Here is a 20945-nt window from a genome sequence, read left to right as displayed (position 1 = left end):
GCTGGGGCCCCTCAGGGCTGTGTGCTCAGCCCACTGCTGTTCACTCTGCTGACTCGCGACTGTGCATCAAAGCACAGCTCGAATAACTTGAGTCAGCATATAAGGAGGGTGTGCAATTGCAAAAGACATGATTGTTGACTTCAGGAGAGCACAGAGCTACAGTAATACTGAGCATCGATGAATCCTCCACGGAGAAGCCCGGTGGCATTTCTACTTTCTGTGAAAGCTGAGAAAAAAGCCCGTAGCATAGAGAGGACACCTGAGTCTCACTTCCCTCCATCACAGCCATTTACACCTCACTGTATCTGCAAAGCCCCACACATTGTGTATATCCCCACACATTGTGCATGACCCCACACATTGTGTATATCCCCACACATTGTGCATGTCCCCACACATTGTGTATATCCCCACACATTGTGCATGTCCCCACACATTGTGCATGACCCCACACATTGTGCATGACCCCACACATTGTGCATGTCCCCACACACCCTTCACACAGGCTCTTCACCCTCCTGCAGTCTGGAAAAATACTGTATCTGGATTCTATCCTATCAGAATGAGACAGTATTAAAGCAATGATTAATTAATATCAATGTATTTCTAACGCTTTAAAATGTTTCCCTCCCTAATCGTTTATGGATTAAAAAATGTGTGTGTGTTAGGGGTGGAAGCGCGTTCACATAAACAGTCACTCCCAAAACGTGCTCGTTCCTGCGTTCATGCGTGATGACGTAACCCGTCAGGTCTTTCCGCGTTCCCTAATTGGTAACTGACGGACGGTAAAGATGGCGACCGAGCCGCTGGTGTGTTTAGTTACTACGGAAAGATGACGGTCATAAGCACAGGAACGTTCTTTACAGCTGCGTCACTGACAGTGTACAGTTAAGAGACGTTAGGACTAAGACTTGTTGACTTGCTAGAAAGCCGTTTTTTGTCTCCTTCTTTGCCCCAATGGAGGACATCAACTCGAATATCAACGCCGACTTGGAGGTGCGGAAGCTTCAGGACTTGGTCAAGAAGCTCGAACAGCAAAATGAGCAACTCCGTAGTCGCTCCGTGCTGCTGTCTTCGTCTGGGGGTTTGGCAGCCAACACCAGACCCCTGAGCGCCGGCTACGACTCGCCGCTGTCAGTGGGAGCGGTGTCGGGGCTGGCGGGCTTCACCGGGGCGGGGTTCATGAGGGGCTTCGGCGGATCGGCGCCTCTGGAGAACTCGCGCTGTTTGAGCCCCAGGCGCTCTTATCATGGCACTTACGGACCGGCGTATGACTGCGACGGCTCTCCGGCGGCCACAAACACGAGCAGCAGCCCGTATTACCACCGCCAGTCTCTGGACTACAGTGAGGACCGCGAGTCTTCAGTCTTAGACGAGGTGGAGATCCTGGATCTCGAAGACATGGACTGTCTGAACGAGGACGAAGACAGCTGGTGAGTCAAACAGCGGGGGTGATGATGATTATCAGCTGTGTGAGTGTGTGTGTGTGTGTGTGTGTGAGAGAGAGAGAGATCACACCTTTAAATTCTTTTGGAGTTCAGCTGTTTCTTCCATTCATCAAGAACCAAACGCCAAAACATCTAACTCCTGGTCTGTGTTTCAAACAGATGACGCCATCAGTGATGAGTCGGTGGTGCCTTTATTGTGTGTGTGTGTGTGTGTGTGTGTGTGTGTGTGTGCCATGAGGAAAGTCAGTTTCTTGAACAGGAACCAAACGCAGTTAGTGGCATCTGACTACACTGCAGTGTGCGACAGATTGTCCTCTTAACAGTGTGTGTGTGTGTGTGTGTGTGTGTGTGTGTGTGTGTGGGACTGATCTGGCTTTTAGTTGTGTTTTCTTGCACCATGACCCTGAACCTGGAGCCCAGGGATCCTCAGGAGGGCGATGTTATCTGTCCAGTTTGATGGGTCACTAGAATTAAATCCAGACTCGCAAACAGCCATTTAAAATGTATAGAAAAAATATTAAGATTTTTTTTATATATATATATATATATATATGATATTTACATATTACAAAGGTGGCATGTGAGGTTTGTGACAACTTTTTTTTTTTGCTAATTTAAAAACAAAACAAACTTTATTTTATATTAAAACACCACCATAGTCTGTAAGTATCACTGACTTGATGTCTGTAATCATACAGTGAAAATCCTCAGTGCGAATATTAAAACTAAGCTTTTTCCCTTTATCTTGTTCAGACTTTAATATACATGAAAACTTCACAGATTCGTCAGATCAACAGAAAGCCACATTACAGCTTATAGTACAATAATACTGAATCCACTTCATTCAAATCTGCTTCCGGTATGCTTTGTGTATGTTGAAAGTATCCCCATTAAGTAACACTGGGTGGCTTTGGACCTGAATTCAACACTTTTCTTGTGATCGAGTTGTCACTAGCTTTCAGGAAACAACTTGCTAATCCTTTGACATGTTTTTTTTGTTTGTTTGTTTTTACATTTAACCCTACAAGGTATTATGTTATTTGTGTTTTCATAAACCACTATTAAGCCCAGACATGCCCGACTGTACTGCTGTGGATTGGATTGGATTGGATTGGATTAGACTATCTAATGTAAGCAGCTTGTATACAGCCCTAAGACAGAGTATATGTTCTTGCACAAGGAAAGCATTCCGGTCACTGTAGAATGTAGAAACCTATTATTAGCAGTCCCTTCAGCCAGACAGCTTCATGGTGTCCATCTTGTCCCAAACAACACCGCTGACAAAAACAGGTGCTCAGCAGTTCAGCAGGGAAAGTTCACGAGTGCAGCTGGTGTCCTTTGGTGCCGTTCAAAATGACCTTTCACTGGGAATTTGTTAATATACTGGTGCATTATGACCACTCTTCCAGATAATCCATGCGTATGACGGGTGTGAGCCGCTGCCAGTCATATGACTTGCTGTGTCAGTGTCTCTATCAATTCCATGGCCTGTGTTTTAAGGCCTTACGCAGAATTCGTACAGATTTTCCACAGAGACAGCAACAGGCCTAGATCATGAGCTTGAATGTGTGGATTTGGGCAGCAGCTCCTACAGACCTCAGGGTATGTGGGAAATCCCTGCAGCAGCTGTGATCACGCCTGGAGAAGCTTCAACGATGAGGTCATTGATGAGCTCAGTGATGAAATGTGAAAAGTATTTTGTCACACTGTGGTAAGATGTCTATCAGTGCGGAAAGGGTGAAGACGGGAGAGAGGGCTGTCAGGCCCGGTAGATAACTGAACCATTCGGTAGCATTAAATCTAACAATGCAGCAACTGATAACATTGAAGACAACACACTCTCTACAATCGACCTACAAGACCCAGTACTGTGTGCTTGACTATCAACTATAACAGTAGTTTTAAAAGGCTTTCTGCTTACAATGTAATTGCAATACAGTATAAATGTAATAACGCCATTACTGTTAAAGGATACAACCGTGAAGTATCTTTATTTAGGTCTATTAAAATATTTAAGTTTTTTTTTTTTTTTTTTTACATTTACAAATCTGCACCAATGACCTTTAACGTTATTAGCATTTAATACTGTTCCATCTCTCGCTGTCTGTCTCCGAGTACGAGGCTTACATGGATGTTGCATTCAACTAAACCTCTGTCTGGGTGAAAAGCCTGAGAAAATGTCCCTCACCTCAGAAACCTTTCTCATAAACTCAGGACAGAGTACAGCAAATCAATAAAACAGACACACTAGCACACCTTGCCTTTAAATGAGTTACATACTGTACAGTATATAAAGTATTTTCTTCCGCTCAATCAGAATGCAAACACATTCGCTTGTTAAATCTAGAACACTGACTACACAGCTCTCAGGAGGAAAATATATATTCGTACATCATATCACTCCTCACAGTTAGCTGCTAGCTTGTCGCCAACCAAAGATAAACACAGAGCCAACCACGTTATTTTCCACGTCTTAGCTCTAAGAGGATACGATATAGTTTTGAGATCCGACATCTCGAACGCATCGCGAGCGTCCGTCTCCGTTACCGAGTCGTGCTGTAATCCTGAATTACCATCACAAGGGATTAACACGCAGGCGGCTGCTTTACTGATGCCAGAAATCCAGCTGTAATCAAAACTGTTTTAAGTTAAGAAGCTCCATGTGTCCATATTTCATGAGCTGAGCAACTTTGAGCAGACTTTTGTGTCGCTGCATGTCTCCTAACAAGATGTTCGACTGAATGCTTCCTCAACGCAATTGTACATGAAGGCAAAAACCTGTTAGAAAACACTAGAATGAAGTCATTCATACTCCATTAAAGCTATTACTTGTTTACTAGGTCTATAATTGTGTGTGTGTGTGTTTTGGTAGGTTGTATGAGGCAAAGCTGAACAGTCCTCTCCAGAAAGCTCTGAGTCCCATCGTTTGGTGTAGACAAGCCCTGGACAACCCCAGCCCTGACATGGAGTCAGCCAAACGCTCCCTTCTCCACAGACTTGACCTCACCATGACAGGTATCTCTCTCTCTCTCACACACACACACACACACAGTCTGCTGTCAGTTATGCTTTTTTCTCTGTTCTCTTTTTCCTGCTTTAGCTGCACAGCTTCAGTGATTTTCATTTTCATTCTTCTCACTTCAGTGCTAAAGAGGTTCTTCTTATTAATCCTTTCTTATCTTCCTCCACTTTGTCTCTTTTGTCTGTTCACTTCCCATCTCCCTCTCACTGAGCATGTGCTCAGCATGTGGCCTGGCAGCTTACTATACCCTGTCCTCTGCCTTGAGAGCCTGCACAATCGAGAGAGTGTGTGTGTGTGTGTGTGTGTACTAATTATAGGGAGAGCCCAGATCATTGGGAGTGGTGTCTATGCCATTTTTACACAGGTATGTTCATATGACTCCTGATTTGAGCAAGTCGATGGAGTGAGACCACCTTCAGTGTGCTTCAGTCCACAAACAGCTTTCAATTTGTGTTCACAGACCTTTAACACACACACACACACACACACACACACACACACTTTGTAGACATGACATGTATATAGTTATATAGTTGGAGTTAAAACTCTTGTTCAGTTGTCCAGTTGTATCATCTGTCAGTGATGGCATTAAGACTCACATCATCTTGGTACTTGGACTTTGCTCTAACCAAATGACCTAGAGCAGGATTTTATGGATTACTGAATCAGCAGCAGTGCTCCACATGTCCTTCTGCAACCACATAGGCATGTCTGGGTGAAGGCACGGGCTGCTTTGTAGCTTAGCTTTTGAAGAGCTAAATACACTAACTGGCCACTTTAATCTGTTTTTCTGATTGGGCAAAAGATTGGAAAATGTCACCTGGTCTGTTTCCAAGCTTCAGATGTCCGGTGTTGAGATTCAGTCATTATGTATGACCTGTTCAAAACCATTAAGCTTCATTAAGGGGATTATGGAGTGGATCATGTTCGTACATGAGAAATGCTTTCGCACGACAGTTCAATTACACAAAGGCTGAGAATAGGATGATGAATATTTCACTTTTTTTCCGTAACTGAATTTTTTGCTGTGGTTCTTGAGATGTACAGTACTTGGCAATTTTGTTGGTTAACCTGTTTATTGATCCCAGTCAGCTAAGATCACACGGTTATCGTATAAGTCAAGCGTCACTGACTGTCTCTCGACTTCATTTTGATTGATGCTTTGAGATTGTAAATGTTCTACTTCTGGTCACGAGCAGCTGCTGCTTTGGTACTTGTTTTTGTCTGACAGGAACAGAACCCGACGAGATGTTTTTCTGCTCAGCACGGCTGTAAAGAGTGCTTATTTAAACTACTTGGACTATTTAGACTTCTTGTCAGCTGAAATCACTAAGTCAATAGTATAATCACACTAAAATTTAGTCAGTATTTTAGTCATAAAACTCCCCAGGGTTTAATAAACTACGCTTTTTTTCACTCTCGTGTCAGTTGTAAGCTGACAGTAGAGGTCTTATGTAGTTCACCAGTGCTTATAAGTCTCTCTGTATGCTGCAGAGTCACAGATGGATTTTTTCCTTAGATGCGTGTGTGTGTGTGTGTGTGTGTGTGCGCGTGTGTGTAGTTGTTTGTGTTACTCAGTCCATGGTAACGGTCTCTTGTCTGTACTCTCCTGCATGTGATGTAAAAGAGGCCAAGGCAATACTGTTGAGTAACATTAGAGAAAACCAGGACAAGGATGTAATATTCAGCTGAGGGAATTTTGCCTGTGAGCTTTATTTATTTTTTTTTTTTTAATGCTTATACTGTTTGTTTTCCCCTTCACTATATATTCACTATTATTTGATTCGTCCATGTTTATTCAGAAGATATTCCAGATCAGCTCTTTTTCTGATGAACTGGTTTCAGACTCTTTCTATTACTTTTTATCATGCTTTGTGTTGCGCTGATGCAAGAACTTAACTCAAGTCACAGCGAGTGCATGATGCACGTCTGATCGATCGGATGATCAGATTAATGCCGGCCGGAGTTCTCTTAAACGCTGCGATCGATGAACAGGTTAAAACAAAATAAATAACTGAATAGGATACAATGCTGTGTAATGTTCTGTACTGCACAGTCATTTTAAAGCCCGAGTTCCCGAGCTTGAGAATGAACTACAGACTCTTAGACACTCTGGAGAGGATCGACCGGAATCGAATGGGAGTTCAGCTGGAGATTGAATCATAGCACTGTTACAGACAAAACTGACTTACATTATTATATAAATATAATATAATATCTAAAAAAAAAAGACTCTTTATATCTTAAAAGTTTTAATAATACATTTATTTTTGGTATCTAATTGCAATTTGTTTTTACTGATCTACTGTTCAACGTACCACTGCGCTCTCTCACTCCCTCTCTCTTGCTCCCTCTCCATCACTCTCTCTCTCTCTTTCTCTCGCTCCCTCTCCATCACTCTCTTGCTCTCTCTCTCTTGATCCCTCTACTGATCTCTCTCTCGATCTCTCTCTCTCTCTCTCTCTCTCACCCTCTCTCTCTAGCTCATTCTCTACCCCTCTCTCTCTTGCTCTCTCTCACCCCCTCTCTCTCTCTCTCGATCTCTCTCTCTCTCTCACCCTCTCTCTCTCTCTCTCTCTCTCTCTCTCTCTCACCCTCTCTCTCTCTAGCTCTCTCGCATTCTCTCTCTCCCTCTCTCTCTTGCACTCTCTCTAGCTCTCTCTCTCCCCCTCTCTCTCGCACTCTCTCTCTCTCTCTCTCTCTCTCTCTCTCTAGCTCTCTCGCATTCTCTCTCTCCCTCTCTCTCTTGCACTCTCTCTAGCTCTCTCTCTCCCCCTCTCTCTCGCACTCTCTCTCTCTCTCTCTCTCTCTCTCTCTCTCTCTCTCTCTCTCTCTCTCTCCCTCTCTCTCTCTCCTCATGTGACCTGCCCTTAGTCTTATTTGTGCACATTTGGTTCTGACTCTGCTCAGCTTTTGTCTCTCTGTGTTCCTCACAGTGGTTGTCGGCTTTTCTCAGAAATAGTTTTGCATCTTCAGCTAATTTTCAGGCTTACTTAGAAAGGAGATTTATAGTTTGGTAATAGTGCAGTTCTGTGAATATAATATGCAAGTGTTTTCGGGTTGTGTTTTAGTAGTGAGAGACAGACAGACAGACAGACAGACAGAAAGGCCAAGCTGCTTACCCACTAATAGACTCTACAGACTTATAAGCCCAGGGTTTATGTGCCAGGTTCCAGTTCATTTGTCCTAATATAACTCCCCATTTCTTTCAAACGTTATGGTTTGCTTTGGTCTCTCGTGAACACAGACCAAGACTGACAGATTGTGTCACTTTACTGTAACTGACCAGGAAAAACCATCATATTAATTCACTTACAGATGGAAGCAACCCTCTTATTTCTGTAGGAAGGTATTTGGATCTGTATGGTTTTTATGTGGAAAAGCCTTTGGTAAAGATGAGACATGATGCTATGTGGTGTTTTTTTTTTTTTTTTTTCTTTGTTTTTTTTTCCTGCACATAACCGTCATCTTATTTTCTGAGAGAGGTTGTTGGCTTGAGCTATAACAATATGGTATTGTATTTAACACGCCTCTTCTCGTGGTTCAGCGGCAGTGATGTACAGATACAGCGAGATTATATAAGGCAGATGTCACTGGTTTTAAGGACAAGTCTGTTTTGACCTCTTTATTTCAGACTTGTACAGAGAACTTTATGTAACCTTTTTTAGAACGTTTTGTTTACGAACGAGATTGCCTACATGCAGTTCATACAGATTTCTGTGTATGTTCGATCTTACAGATTAGGATTATTTTTGTCAGTCTGGTTTCAGTTCGTGTCTGATTAAATCACACCAGCCTTCTGTCTACACACACACAGTCCTGCCAGTCAACTTTAGGCCAGAGGTCATGCCCCATAATGCTTTGCAGCTGTTATGTGAAGCTCCTCTAGGAGTTTAGGATGTGCTTTTGAGTTGTGATGATCCTGAATGTTAATGGTCCATTAACCCTACATGTTGGATCGCCATAATGTGTCTGCGACGGTGAAATCAGAGCACATATTGTATTGCATTGGTTGTTAAAGTCCCTGAAGCCTCTCTAGCCCTGAAGCAGAGCATCTGAACATCATAACTCTCATAATAACAATTATTATACTTAGGGGTCCAAGCACCAATTCCACTTCAGATGTGTCTGTACTGAGGGGTCTGTGGAATTGTTTTTACAGTTAAAGGGGTCTCTGGATACATAAAGGTGTATTGTAGGTTCTGCTTTAATGAAATCATTGAAGACCTCTATATTTATTGCATGCATTAACATTGATGCCGTGTCACACTTAAGGATCCAGTATTGGCTTTTATTCTTTTCATTCTTGTGGCAGAATGTAAGAGACACAAATTTATATTCTGACACTGTATTCCTGCCTGACTCTGCTCCCAGAGTGCATTTACAGCACTAATGTCCAGTGTTGGTCTTTCTAAATAACCCCTGTATGGACTGTTCTTTACGTTCAGCAAAGCAGGACATGCAAAGTGTGTTAGTGTTTTGGGTTTTTTCCCCCCTAAGCTGACCTACGTACTGTATAGAGCCCGCTGTCCTTAAATAATGCAGATGGAGAAGCAGATGAGCTGTCCACCAGCTATACAGAGGAAGTAGGAGGAGTGTGGAGGATGCAGAGGCAGGAAATGGACTCTAATGGCTTCTTGAATGTCCAGTTGTGAGTGTGTGGATGGTCATGTGAGTGTGTCCACTGGGAGATTATTCCATCAGTGCTCCAGGGTGTGTGTGTGTGTCTCTCTGTGTGTGTGTGTCTCTCTGTGTGTGTGTGTCTCTCTGTGTGTGTGTCTCTGTGTCTGTGTGTGTGTGTGTGTGTCTGTGTGTGTCTGTGTGTCTGTGTGTGTGTGTGTGTCTGTGTGTGTGTGTGTGTGTGTCTGTGTGTGTGTGTGTGTGTGTGTGTGTGTGTGTGTGTCTGTGTGTGTGTGTCTGTGTGTGTGTGTCTGTGTGTGTGTGTCTCTGTGTGTCTCTGTGTGTCTCTGTGTGTGTCTCTGTGTGTGTGTGTGTGTCTCTGTGTGTGTGTGTGTGTGTGTCTCTGTGTGTGTGTCTGTGTGTCTGTGTGTGTCTGTGTGTGTCTGTGTGTGTGTGTGTGTGTGTGTGTGTGTCTCTGTGTGTGTGTGTCTCTGTGTGTGTGTGTCTCTGTGTGTGTGTGTCTCTGTGTGTGTGTGTCTCTGTGTGTGTGTGTCTCTGTGTGTGTGTGTGTCTGTGTGTCTGCGTGTGTGTGTGTGTGTGTGTGTTAGATACATTGTGGAGTGAATAGAGTCTATTGTTAACGCACTGGACACACCAATAAAGGCTTCCAGTGTTGGTTGTGCCTCTGCCTTATGCTTAAATAGACTTTATGTGAATCATCCCGCTCACACACTCCGCAGTACTTTAACTGTCACTATCTTTAACACAAAGTGTGTTTTAGATCAATTCCCAGCCCTCTTGTTCCTCATAAATTGTTCTTTCTGCAAAATCATGCCTAGATTTCTTTTCTTTCTCCATAGCGAATAAGAGGCGGAGTCTGTACGGCAACACCTACAGCCCTCAAGTGGTCTACGGAAGCCCAAACGCAGCCAACAGCCCGTACAGCAGCGGCTTCAACTCCCCTTCCTCCACTCCCTCCAGAATGCCTATTGTCAAGCAACTCGTTCTGCCTAGTAGCACAGGTGAATGTGAACAATCCTCTCAACACTGCAATAAGAAAAGGATTAGAGTGGTTGTGTTCACTGATCAGAAACATACACAACACACGTGGTGTGAAATCAAGGCTTTTTATTGTTGTCATCTGGGTTTGCAGGCCATCAGCGTGGCTCAGTGGACAGAAACCCTCCCGCGGTGAGCCCTCAGTCATCAGTGGACAGTGAGTTAAGCACCTCTGAGATGGACGAGGACTCCGTGGGATCTTCTACCACCTACAAGCTCAACGATGTCACCGATGTGCAGATTCTCGCTCGCATGCAGGAGGAGAGTGAGTGAAACTGTCTGTTCTCTGCTTCCAGTAACATTTGAACATCATTAGGTTAGTAACATACGTATGTGTAACATGAGTTACTCAAGACCACAGGAAGATTCCTCACACCCCCTCACTCACAAACCGGTCTAGTGACAAGTGCTTTGTTTTTCAATAGAAATTTAATCCATGCCTAAGTGGTGTGATGCGACGTGACACGACGCAGAGGAGCCTGGTTTATACCTGTCATATGTGTGCATTGCTCATGCTCTCGGCTGCTTAATTTAGACCTTTATTTCCACTTCAGGGTAACGAAATCTTTAAATTAATTTCTTGGAAAATGCCTTCATGGAGAATTACAGTATATAACCTTAATGGTTTTATTGTATTTATAATTTGCATTTTACATTTATAGCATTTGGCTGTCCCTGCTAATACAGAGCGACTTATATTTCTCATTCATACAACTGAGCAGTTGGAGATTATGGCAGCAATGGCAGCTTGGGGCTGAATTTGAACTTCAGCTCGGTCGTCCACCGTCTTACCTACTAAGCTATCACTTCCCCTCTCACCTCACGTGCAGCTCACTAAATTACACCTGCTGCTTTAATTATCAATGAGTTTATTGTTTAAACTTTTTCTCATTTTCAACACAAACTATGCATCAGATATCTTAGTAAAGGTGATCCGTGTCTCCCCCAATCACCACCTGTCTTTGAGGGAACAGTGATGTGTAAAACTCCTGGTTGTGTGTGTGTGTGTGTGTGTCGACAGGCCTACGTCAGGACTACGCCGCTACAGCGTCACGTCGCAGCTCGGGCTCATCATGCCAGTCCCTGAGGCGTGGCACTCTCAGTGATCAGGAGCTGGACGCTCAGAGTCTAGAGGATGACGAAGAGGCAGTGATGCCCATGGCCTACCACCACCCACCCATCACGCGTTTTAGCCCCTCCCCTCGCGTCTCGCCCCGTGTCTCACCTCGCCACTCTCCCCGCTCACGTTCACCCTCCAGAGGCTCACCTCAGCCAATCACGAGCCGCCTGCAGCAGCCCCGTCTCTCACTGCAGGGCCACCCTCATGAACCCCATACAAACGCCATCAAGAATGAGGGTAGGTGGAGTTTGACGTGACTTGTGCAGCTTTCCTTATGTTATAGCAGCACTGAGGGAAAAGGAGAATGTTATTGTTATATTGGTACATTTGTAGCAGAAACATAAGAATGTGAACAATATTTGTAATGCCTCTGATCTGTTACATGCGTGTGTCTGTGTGTGTGTGTGTCTGTGTGTGTGTGTGTCTGTGTGTGTGTGTGTGTGTCTGTGTGTGTGTGTCTGTGTGTGTGTGTCTGTGTGTGTGTGTCTGTGTCTGTGTGTGTGTGTCTGTGTGTGTGTGTCTGTGTGTGTGTGTGTCTGTGTGTGTCTGTGTCTGTGTGTGTCTGTGTCTGTGTGTGTGTCTCTGTGTGTGTGTGTGTCTGTCTGTGTGTGTGTCTGTCTGTGTGTGTGTCTGTGTGTCTGTGTGTCTGTCTGTGTGTGTGTCTGTCTGTGTGTGTGTCTGTGTGTCTGTGTGTGTGTCTGTGTGTGTGTCTGTGTGTGTGTCTGTGTGTGTGTCTGTGTGTGTGTCTGTGTGTGTGTCTGTGTGTGTGTCTGTGTGTGTGTGTGTGTGTGTGTCTGTGTGTGTGTCTGTGTGTGTGTGTCTGTGTGTGTGTCTGTGTGTGTGTGTCTGTGTGTGTGTGTCTGTCTGTGTGTGTCTGTGTCTGTGTGTGTGTGTCTGTGTGTGTGTGTCTGTGTGTGTGTGTGTCTGTGTGTGTGTCTGTGTGTGTGTCTGTGTGTGTGTGTGTGTGTGTGTCTGTGTGTGTCTGTGTGTGTGTGTCTGTGTGTGTCTGTGTGTGTGTGTCTGTGTGTGTCTGTGTGTGTGTATGTGTGTGTCTGTGTGTGTGTGTGTGTGTGTGTAGAGAAATTACGGCGCAGTCTTCCAAACCTAACACGTTCCAGCTCTGGTCCTGCTCCTGAACCCGTCAAAAACAGCCGCAGTTGTGAGTCTAACCTGCAAGTGCCAAACGGATCCCCTCGACACCAGAGCCAGTCAGCACGTGAGTACACACACACACACACACGCTACCCATCATATGTAGTGGTCCAGACCTCTGACATTCTCTCACACTTTTTCCTGTTTACTTGTAATTCTTAATTTATAGAAATACACAAGTTACATCCCAAATGACACACACACACACACACACACTCACACTCACTCACACATCTAATGAATACAGACACATTACAAGTGAGCTTTAATAAATGCATACATTTCTATTTTGCTCTTCAGTATACACACACACACACACACGACGTTTATCGCATAAATGTCCGCTGATTAATTTTCTGTGTAAGAGAATAAAGTCATTAAACAAGAAACAGGAAGCAAATCATGTTTTCTACAAACTGTAATTGATATGTAAATCACAATCCTCCGGCACAAAACGTACTCAGCCGGTGAATTACTGTCTTCTTCTTCTTCTTCTTCTTCGACTTTGGCTTTTAAAGCAGTTCTTTGCATACTTAAATATTTCAGTACCTTTTCTTCTAATTGGCTGCATTAATTCATGGCATTATTTAACGGTTCATCTTTGTGGAAAATAAAACAATGTAATTAGCATTAATTTGACTTTAAACTTTAGGTAACAGAAACGTATTAGGAAACAGACTGTAGAATTTTAAGATGATGGGTGAATGATTGATGCCATAAACAAATAAAATCTTTATGCCAGGCAGTTGATATACGCTCGCTCCAGGATTTTGTAGTTGTTTTTTTTGTTTGTTTGTTTGTTTGTTGTTTTTTTTTGTCAAATCCCAAAAGTTAGTGTTATAGTTGAAACTTCCCACTTTACTTCCATCACTCCTTTTCTTTTTGTCTCTTCTCTTCTCTTCTTTAGCATGCCTCTCTGCTCTTCTTTTCTGTCTAATGGTAGCTTGGCTGTGTTTTAGCGGCAATTCCTCTCTGGGTGAAACGATTCCTTGTTCTCTGGCACCCTCTAGTGGTCGGTGACTCCTTGGCTAGATAACGGTTCTTCCTCTGCCTCTAGTTGAAGCATGGCTCACTCACTTTGCTTCATCAGTTAAACCCCCACGCTGGCTGACTCTCCCTGTCTTCTTTAACATGACCTTATTTACTGATCCTGGGTCAGAGTCTCCATGGTTACTGTGTTAAACACTGACCTCAGGCCAGCCTGAATCAGACCATGATTCCTGATTGTCTCCCAGCAGCGCAGCACCAAAGGCTCTCCGGGCCGGCGCGCGCCTCCCCGAAACCCAAAGAGCGGCTGCAGAGCCCCACATCTCTACGAGGTAAAACAATACGATAGCTGAGGGAGGATTTATACACGGCCAGCTCCTGGCCACTTTGTTCTCAGGAAGTTATTTAGAGTTTTATGTCAGGTTCAATTTGTCATCATGAAACGAGCTGCCAGAGACGTAGTTGTGATTCCTGATCTCATGGTTATGTGCTTAATGTTCTCCATATTAGACATTATTACTCAAATTATTGCCACAACTAATAGACTATTAGCTTTATTTTACATATCAGTTTATGAGTTGATGTTGTAAAAAAAAAAAGAGTCTGAGGCCCTCTAGTGGATGGCTGCTGTATAGTCCTTTGTTTATTTTTTTTTTTTATAATATAAACCCTGCCTTTTCACATATTAGTGATGGAAAAGTAGCTCACAAGCTGATGTCTAAACAAACTGTTATTTTATAAACATCAATCCAGCGTAAGTAAAGAAATGATGACATTAAACAAGGAAGCTAAGTCTCTCTACATCTTACGTTCTCGACCGTATGACTGTATGCCATGTTCCTGTAGGTGCAGAGATGCTTTTCTGCTTCAGTGTCAGCGTTTGTGTGTGAAATAATATGTTAAGATGGCAAAATATTTGTCTGCGCCACCTGACCGGATCTTTGTGGCACTTGAGATTAAATTAAAACCCCACCATCTGTTTTCCTGCCTTTATTTTCACTGGGTGTGTCTCAGGTTTTCTACACTTCTATATAATCACCTCAAGTTCTGTCAACACACTATTATTTTGTGCAGCTGTTCTACCTGCAAATCCTACACAGTGTGGCTTTAACAGTTTTAGATCATTTATCCATTCATCTTCGTTCAGAGCTTCAAAATGAAATGAAAATATCTGACATTTGATCATTACTGCGCCTCTTTTACTCATAACACGAGAGACGTCCTTCTCGGGCCGAGTTAGACGAGGGAGGCGGTTTAAAGGGGTGTCGTAAAAGCAAACGAAACACTGCTGCATAAAATAAACTGCATCATATGCACTTAGCGGGCCGCAGAAGGCGACGGCCCGCGAAGGACTGGTTGTGAATATATTTGAACCCAAGAATCTCCTGTTTCTATTCTTTAGTCCCTCTCTCGTGTTGCTTTGGAGAGGAAACAGATTTCAGTGAGTATTCACTGAGGAGCCAGCTGTCTTCCATATTGTGATGATGTGTGTGTGTGTGTGTGTGTGTGTGTGTGTGTGTTAAATGATTATTGTCAGTAGGAGGAGGAGCAGCATGCGCCACTCTTAGTGAGGAAAGTGAACTAATGAGTGCTTGTCACATTCACACATCACTGCAGATCATTTGTTCATTTTATTTAAACACTTGTGTGTTTTTTTTGGTGGTCTGTAAACACAGGTGGTGTGATGTGATGTGGTGTGTGTGTGTGTGTGAGTCTGCTACTGGAGTTGATGTTGTTTTACACACATCATTCTGTGGTGTTGATGGAAAAGTGCTTTGTGTGTGTTTCATTATTCATGTCCATCCAGTGTTCTTTTGAGGTTTCCAACCGATCCATTTTATTTATGTCTGTTTAGTTCCTTCATTGTTTTATACTGAACGATTTTTTTAAACATTGCTTTGCATTTTGTTAAAAATGGCTCATACACTTGTGTTGTGTGGTTTATTTCATTGTTAATTCTTCTCTTCAGTTCCTCTGAGCAGTAAGTTGCGCACACCGGCAGCACCGTCACCTCTCGCTCTACGCCAGCCTATGAAGGCGGTGTCCAATCCTGGGTCCGTCACTTCCACGCCCACTCGCTCTCTGGCCCCGCCCCGTAGCGCTCTGCCCCGCCCCAGTGGCCCTGCTGCAGGGGGTTTACCTGTTCCTCGCAGCAAACTGGTCCAGCCTGTGCGCAGGTACACACACACACACACACACACACACACACAGTATGTCTACTGTATTGGCGTGTAAATAAATGACTAAATGATTACTCCAGTCATCGTTCTTACTCACTGCACCATTAACCCTGCTCTAAATTATCTTTAGATTGTCTTGTATTTCTGATACCCAATTACTTTTAATACTTGCGTTCATATTAATTGTATTTGTTGATTGGAACTTTGTACACCAGTGACCACTAATATCTACTGTCACCTGTACGGGAGATGTTCTGGTAGGACCCCTGACACGGTCACACACGACTTGCACATTCTCACATAAATGTATGTTGTACAGAGCGCTAAAGAAATAAAACTGAATTAAACCTCGTTGTGAAATCAGTTTGATTAGAATAAAATGGCTGCTCTCATAATCTCTCAGAAAGGTTTCTAAAGATCTTGAGGCTCATGTGCTAATATTTGAAGTACATAGGTGTAGCACTTGTTTTATACTTATATTATAATATAATTATAATAATTTCATGATGGGGTGCGTGTCTGTGTGTGTCTGTCTGTGTGTGTGTGTCTGTGTGTGTCTGTCTGTCTTTGTGTGTGTCTGTCTGTCTTTGTGTGTGTCTGTCTGTGTCTGTGTGTGTCTGTCTGTCTTTGTGTGTGTGTGTCTGTGTGTGTGTGTGTGTGGGTCTGTGTGTGTGTGTCTGTCTGTGTGTCTCTCTGTGTGTCTCTGTGAGTGTCTGTGTCTTTGTGTGTGTCTTCTGTGTGTCTTTGTGTGTCTGTCTGTGTGACTTTGTGTGTGTGTGTCTTTGTGTGTGTCTGTCTGTGTGACTTTGTGTGTCTTCTGTGTGTCTTTGTGTGTGTCTGTCTGTGTGACTGTGTGTCTTCTGTGTGTCTTTGTGTGTCTGTCTGTGTGACTTTGTGTGTGTGTGTCTTTGTGTGTGTCTGTCTGTGTGACTTTGTGTGTCTTCTGTGTGTCTTTGTGTGTGTCTGTCTGTGTGACTGTGTGTCTTCTGTGTGTCTTTGTGTGTGTCTGTCTGTGTGACTTTGTGTGTCTGTCTGTGTGTCTGTCTGTGTGTGTGTCTGTCTGTGTGTCTCTGTGTGTGTGTGTCTTTGTGTGTGTCTGTCTGTGTGACTTTGTGTGTGTGTGTGTGTGTGTGTTTGCGCTGCAGGTCTCTGCCAGTTCCACGCTCCTACAGTGGTATCAGGGATGAGAGCTGGAGAGAGGGCTGCTACTGACGATCCCACAGACAGCACAGAGACGGACTGTCCGACTCCGACCCGGCACTTTACTGATCGACACAAACGAGCATCTCTGACTATCCCAAACAATCAGTGCTGAACGCATCCTCCATCAGTGAGGATACTCATATCACGGCAGGCTGGAAATCAGCAAACGCCAAAGAACCTGATGTAGAGGTACACATTGTGCCCCAAGGCTGCACTGCTCACACCCCAAACATGGCGCTCCATCCATCCATCCATCCATCCGTCTCTCTCTAATAAACCCTTAAACACTTTATCACCCCGCGCTGCTTCTGCTTCTGCTACATATTCACACCTTCTATTTCCCTCTAACGGGCTTGCTGCAGTCTTGTCAGGGTGGAATATTATGTGAATCTATTCTAATGGATGGTGTTTCACGACGTGTAGCTCGATGGTCAGCACTAAAAAAAGAGAAAAAGATGAAAGAAAAAACTGTATGTTGATCAAACCCCTTAGTGTCTTTCAGCGGGAATGTTTTGTCATTTCTACGTGACAATTATTTATTTAGAAATGATTTATGTAAAAGAAATTATTTACAGAATATATTCCAACTCAGTATTTGCTTTTGTTTGCTTTTTGCCTTTTTAGTTCCGAATGTTGACGTTAATGTTGAACCTCAACTATAAAGCTACGTTTCCAAAGCTTTTTTTTTTTTTTTTTTTTTTTGGATGGGTTTGTGACAAACTGACTGTTTGTTTCTAAAGGTTTAGGTTCAACAGCTATGAGATACACCAGGGTTGATGATGATCTATTTTTTTATAGTTTTTTAAGTGTGCCCTTGTGGAATCATGGACTGGAGGATCATGGGTAATACTATGTGTCCAGACGGACAGAACTAGGTGTCGTTTTTCCAAATTGCCTCTGAGTGTGTATCACATCCCAAATCTGGCACTCAAGTTCTTGTAACTCATTCGATGTTAAACATTAAGTGTTGCTAACAGAAGCGTTGACGCATGTGACGAACGCCGACGGACGGCGAGTCTGTCCGTCTGTCTCCTGCTCACGGGCGGTAGGAGTCATAAAGTGACATTGTGATCGTGCAATTGTAGTGGAAAAGAAACTCGGTGAAAAGTGTTCTCGTTCTCGTCTCTGCCGCCGTGTCGATGACTAAAATGATTTCAAACCAAATTCATTGACAAGTTTTTTTAAAAAAATCATCGGTAATTCAGACGCACATTCAGGGTCACGGTCTAGCAACAGGAAGTGGAAGCCTTAAAGGCAATGCACGAACACATTGCAGTGAATGATCAAAAAAGAGATCAAGAATTAAATAAAAGTGCATCTGAAAGACATTTTAAACATGAGTGCCTATAATTTATGAACTTGTGATTTCTTTGATGTCTTTGTTTGTTTGCATTTTGTAATTTTTTTTATTTTTATTTTATTTTTTTTTGGTGCCAACAGAGTTGATTTTGCCATAATTCTTTGCTTCAGGGTCTGTCTTGGCGGATACGTTGTTATTATTACTTTTGGTTTTGTATTTGCTTTGATAACATTTATATGTATGTTATAAATGCATTGATATTTATGAATAAATGCTCTGATGTAATAAGAGGCTTATTTATTAAAACAGAGCGAATCCCGTGCACAGCGAGATCGCAGAGTCGGCGAGTCCGAGTCTGGTCCGAGTCTGATCTGGGCATGAGGACGCTCGAGACTCGCCATTTTGTGGCCAGTTTTTGTTAAACATTTTTTATATCTTCACAAACATGATGCTCGGTTTTTCCCCTGTCTTCACATTTCAAATAAAATATCTAAAATATCATCTGTTGTGGTCTGTGATGAAGTCTTATAAACCCTCAGGAAGAGTTTTAACCTCCAGGTAGTGACCTTTTAGTAGAGACATATGTGAGACACAAATGTAATCAGCTTTCTCTCCACATTTTATTTCTTCATGTCTATCAGGATAAACCTTTTTTTTAAATCACTCACTCACTCATTCATTCATCTTCTACCGCTTATCCGAACTACCTCGGGTCACGGGGAGCCTGTGCCTATCTCAGGCGTCATCGGGCATCAAGGCAGGATACACCCTGGACGGAGTGCCAACCCATCGCAGGGCACACACACACACACACACACACACTCTCTCATTCACTCACACACTACGGACAATTTTCCAGAGATGCCAATCAACCTACCATGCATGTCTTTGGACCGGGGGAGGAAACCGGAGTACCCGGAGGAAACCCCCGAGGCACGGGGAGAACATGCAAACTCCACACACTTTTTTTAAATCAGTAAAAGTTATTAGACTTAAACTGTATATAGAACAGCAAAGTAAAGTTAAACATCACTAACATAAGGAATTATTCAACAGCAACAATAATGATGAGTTTGTTTCATCCTTCATTCATTTTTCCATTGAGACAGCAGCAAGTGAACATCAAGCTTATTAAACCTTTCTTCCTAGACATTAAAGTCATTTGTATTGCCAGATACTTTGGTATTTTTAGTAAAAGAACAAACGTATCAGCCAAACGAATATGAAATCTGATTTTTTAAAGCACATGAAAACAGACTGTGATTCATTCATAGATCATAATCTAATAATAAGGAAAAATAAGATGTATTTGTCTGTTTTCAGCATGTTCTCACTTCTCAGTCCTTGGTCCTTCTTACCAATTGTTCACTGCTCAGAAAAAGAAAAATAACACTTTTATAATAACACATCAGGTCAATTAAACTTCTGGGCTATTGCTCTGGTCAGGTTAGTAGCAGAAGGGGTTGTTAATCAGTTTCAGGTGCACTAGAGGGGCAACAATGAGACGAGCCTTAAAACAGGAATGGTTTTACAAGCGGAGGCCACTGACGGTTTTTCCCTCTTCATCTTTACTCACAGTTTTTCACTAGTTTTGTACCGGTGTCACTACCTGGTAGCATGAGGAGACACCTGGTCCCTTCAGAGGTTGCACAGGCCACAGTCTCAAGAGCATGGAGGAGATTCCAGGAGACAGGCAGTTACTCTAGGAGAGCTGGAGAGTAGACCGTAGAAGGTCCTTAACCCATCAGCAGGATCCTTTGTGCCACTGGTGTGACTGTCTCTGACCAAACAGTCCTCTAGTGGTCCCTGTGCCTCGCGTTTACTATAGAACACCAGAATTACCAGGTCCGCCACTGTCACCCTGTGCTATACCCAGATGAGAGCAGGTTCACCCTGAGCATGTGACAGACATGAAATGTCAGATCAGTCTGGAGAAGCCATGGAGAACGTTATGCTGCCTGTAACATCGTTCAGTATCAGTAGGTTAATCATTTTCATTTCCATCAAACAATGTGGCATCCTCTCGTTCCTAACACATTACCCAGTCTATATCAGTGTAGATATCCAGCTGTTTATATAGTGAAATCATGCAACAAAGCTTATATATATATATATATACAGTATATATATGTATGTGTGTGTATCAATACAACAGATTTTGTACAGCTAGGTATAAAGACATGAGTATTACAGGATATTAAAGAACCAGAAGATGCTAAAATTAGTTTTAGTTTTCTTTCTCTTTAAATGTTTTGTTAGTAAGAGTCGCCTTCATTACGTCTAAATCAGGGCATCATGTTTACAATCACATCCGAATGAAGAAAAAGTCTGGTCTCTGTGACTGTGAGCTGGTTTGAGTGTTTCAGAAACTGCTGGTATCCTCCTGGGATTTTTACTCGTGCAGGTGAACATGTGTTCTTAATAAAGTGGACTGTGGAGATTTATTTTAGTAAGAAATGTCTCTTTTATTATTATTATTATTATTATTATTATTATTATTATTATTATTATTATTATTGCTTCTATTACAGCAAACATTTTACCCTGTTACCTTACTAAGGACAGATGTTCATGAGGACATCCTTTGTAATAATTCTAAATAATACTATATCTTTGTCATATGTTTATATCACTTACTATTTAAAATGGTCTATTTAATCAGTATGAACAGGAAGAAGAAGAATCCAGAGTCTAGAATACAGAATACAGACTAGTTGAGCTGTTAAACCAGACTCGTGTATGATGTAGTGTATGCCGTAGTAATCTGTACTATTTTAGGAGGTCACTGGTGACAAGTAAATAAATACACAACATTTTTCGTCATACACGTCATTTATTGTTGTCATTTTCAGAC

General features: G+C 42.8%; 2 protein-coding genes across 6 annotated transcripts in view; one reads left to right on the top strand and one right to left on the bottom strand.

Annotated features, from left to right (window-relative positions):
• Window positions 1-755: 755 nt before the first annotated feature.
• Window positions 756-18592, top strand: slain2 (SLAIN motif family, member 2). Of its 4 annotated transcripts, none has more exons than XM_060866818.1 (9): window positions 756-1433; window positions 4321-4463; window positions 9951-10112; window positions 10244-10414; window positions 11171-11506; window positions 12348-12485; window positions 13660-13740; window positions 15378-15585; window positions 16734-18592. In XM_060866818.1, the coding sequence occupies exons 1-9, from the start codon at window positions 958-960 to the stop codon at window positions 16798-16800; spliced, it is 1782 nt and encodes a 593-aa protein (XP_060722801.1). In that variant the 5' UTR covers window positions 756-957; the 3' UTR covers window positions 16801-18592. The 4 variants fall into 4 exon arrangements, with proteins under 4 accessions (XP_060722801.1, XP_060722800.1, XP_060722803.1 ...); XM_060866817.1 differs by having other exon boundaries at window positions 13657-13740; XM_060866819.1 differs by lacking the exon at window positions 13660-13740 and having other exon boundaries at window positions 757-1433.
• A 2312-nt stretch (window positions 18593-20904) lies between these two features.
• Window positions 20905-20945, bottom strand: part of si:dkey-90m5.4 (leucine-rich alpha-2-glycoprotein) — a 3043-nt gene continuing 3002 nt past the window's right edge. For both annotated transcript variants that reach the window (XM_060866815.1, XM_060866816.1), the window contains one exon: window positions 20905-20945. This exon is cut by the window's right edge and continues 752 nt beyond it. The gene's annotated coding sequence lies outside the window, so the exon portion shown is untranslated.

The sequence above is a fragment of the Tachysurus vachellii genome, chromosome 3, assembly GCF_030014155.1.
Source record: "Tachysurus vachellii isolate PV-2020 chromosome 3, HZAU_Pvac_v1, whole genome shotgun sequence".
NCBI lineage: Eukaryota > Metazoa > Chordata > Actinopteri > Siluriformes > Bagridae > Tachysurus > Tachysurus vachellii.
This window is presented reverse-complemented; position numbering and strand designations above follow the sequence as displayed.

What these genes read in the sequence shown, in the direction of transcription:
- slain2 (XM_060866817.1), top strand. Translation starts at nt 958, where the DNA reads ATGGAGGACATCAACTCGAATATCAACGCCGACTTGGAGGTGCGGAAG. An exon ending in CGCTCGCATGCAGGAGGAGA is followed by an intron (nt 10,415 to 11,170) that starts GTGAGTGAAACT and finishes GTGTGTCGACAG; the next exon opens with GCCTACGTCAGGACTACGCC. An exon ending in AAACGCCATCAAGAATGAGG is followed by an intron (nt 11,507 to 12,347) that starts GTAGGTGGAGTT and finishes GTGTGTGTGTAG; the next exon opens with AGAAATTACGGCGCAGTCTT.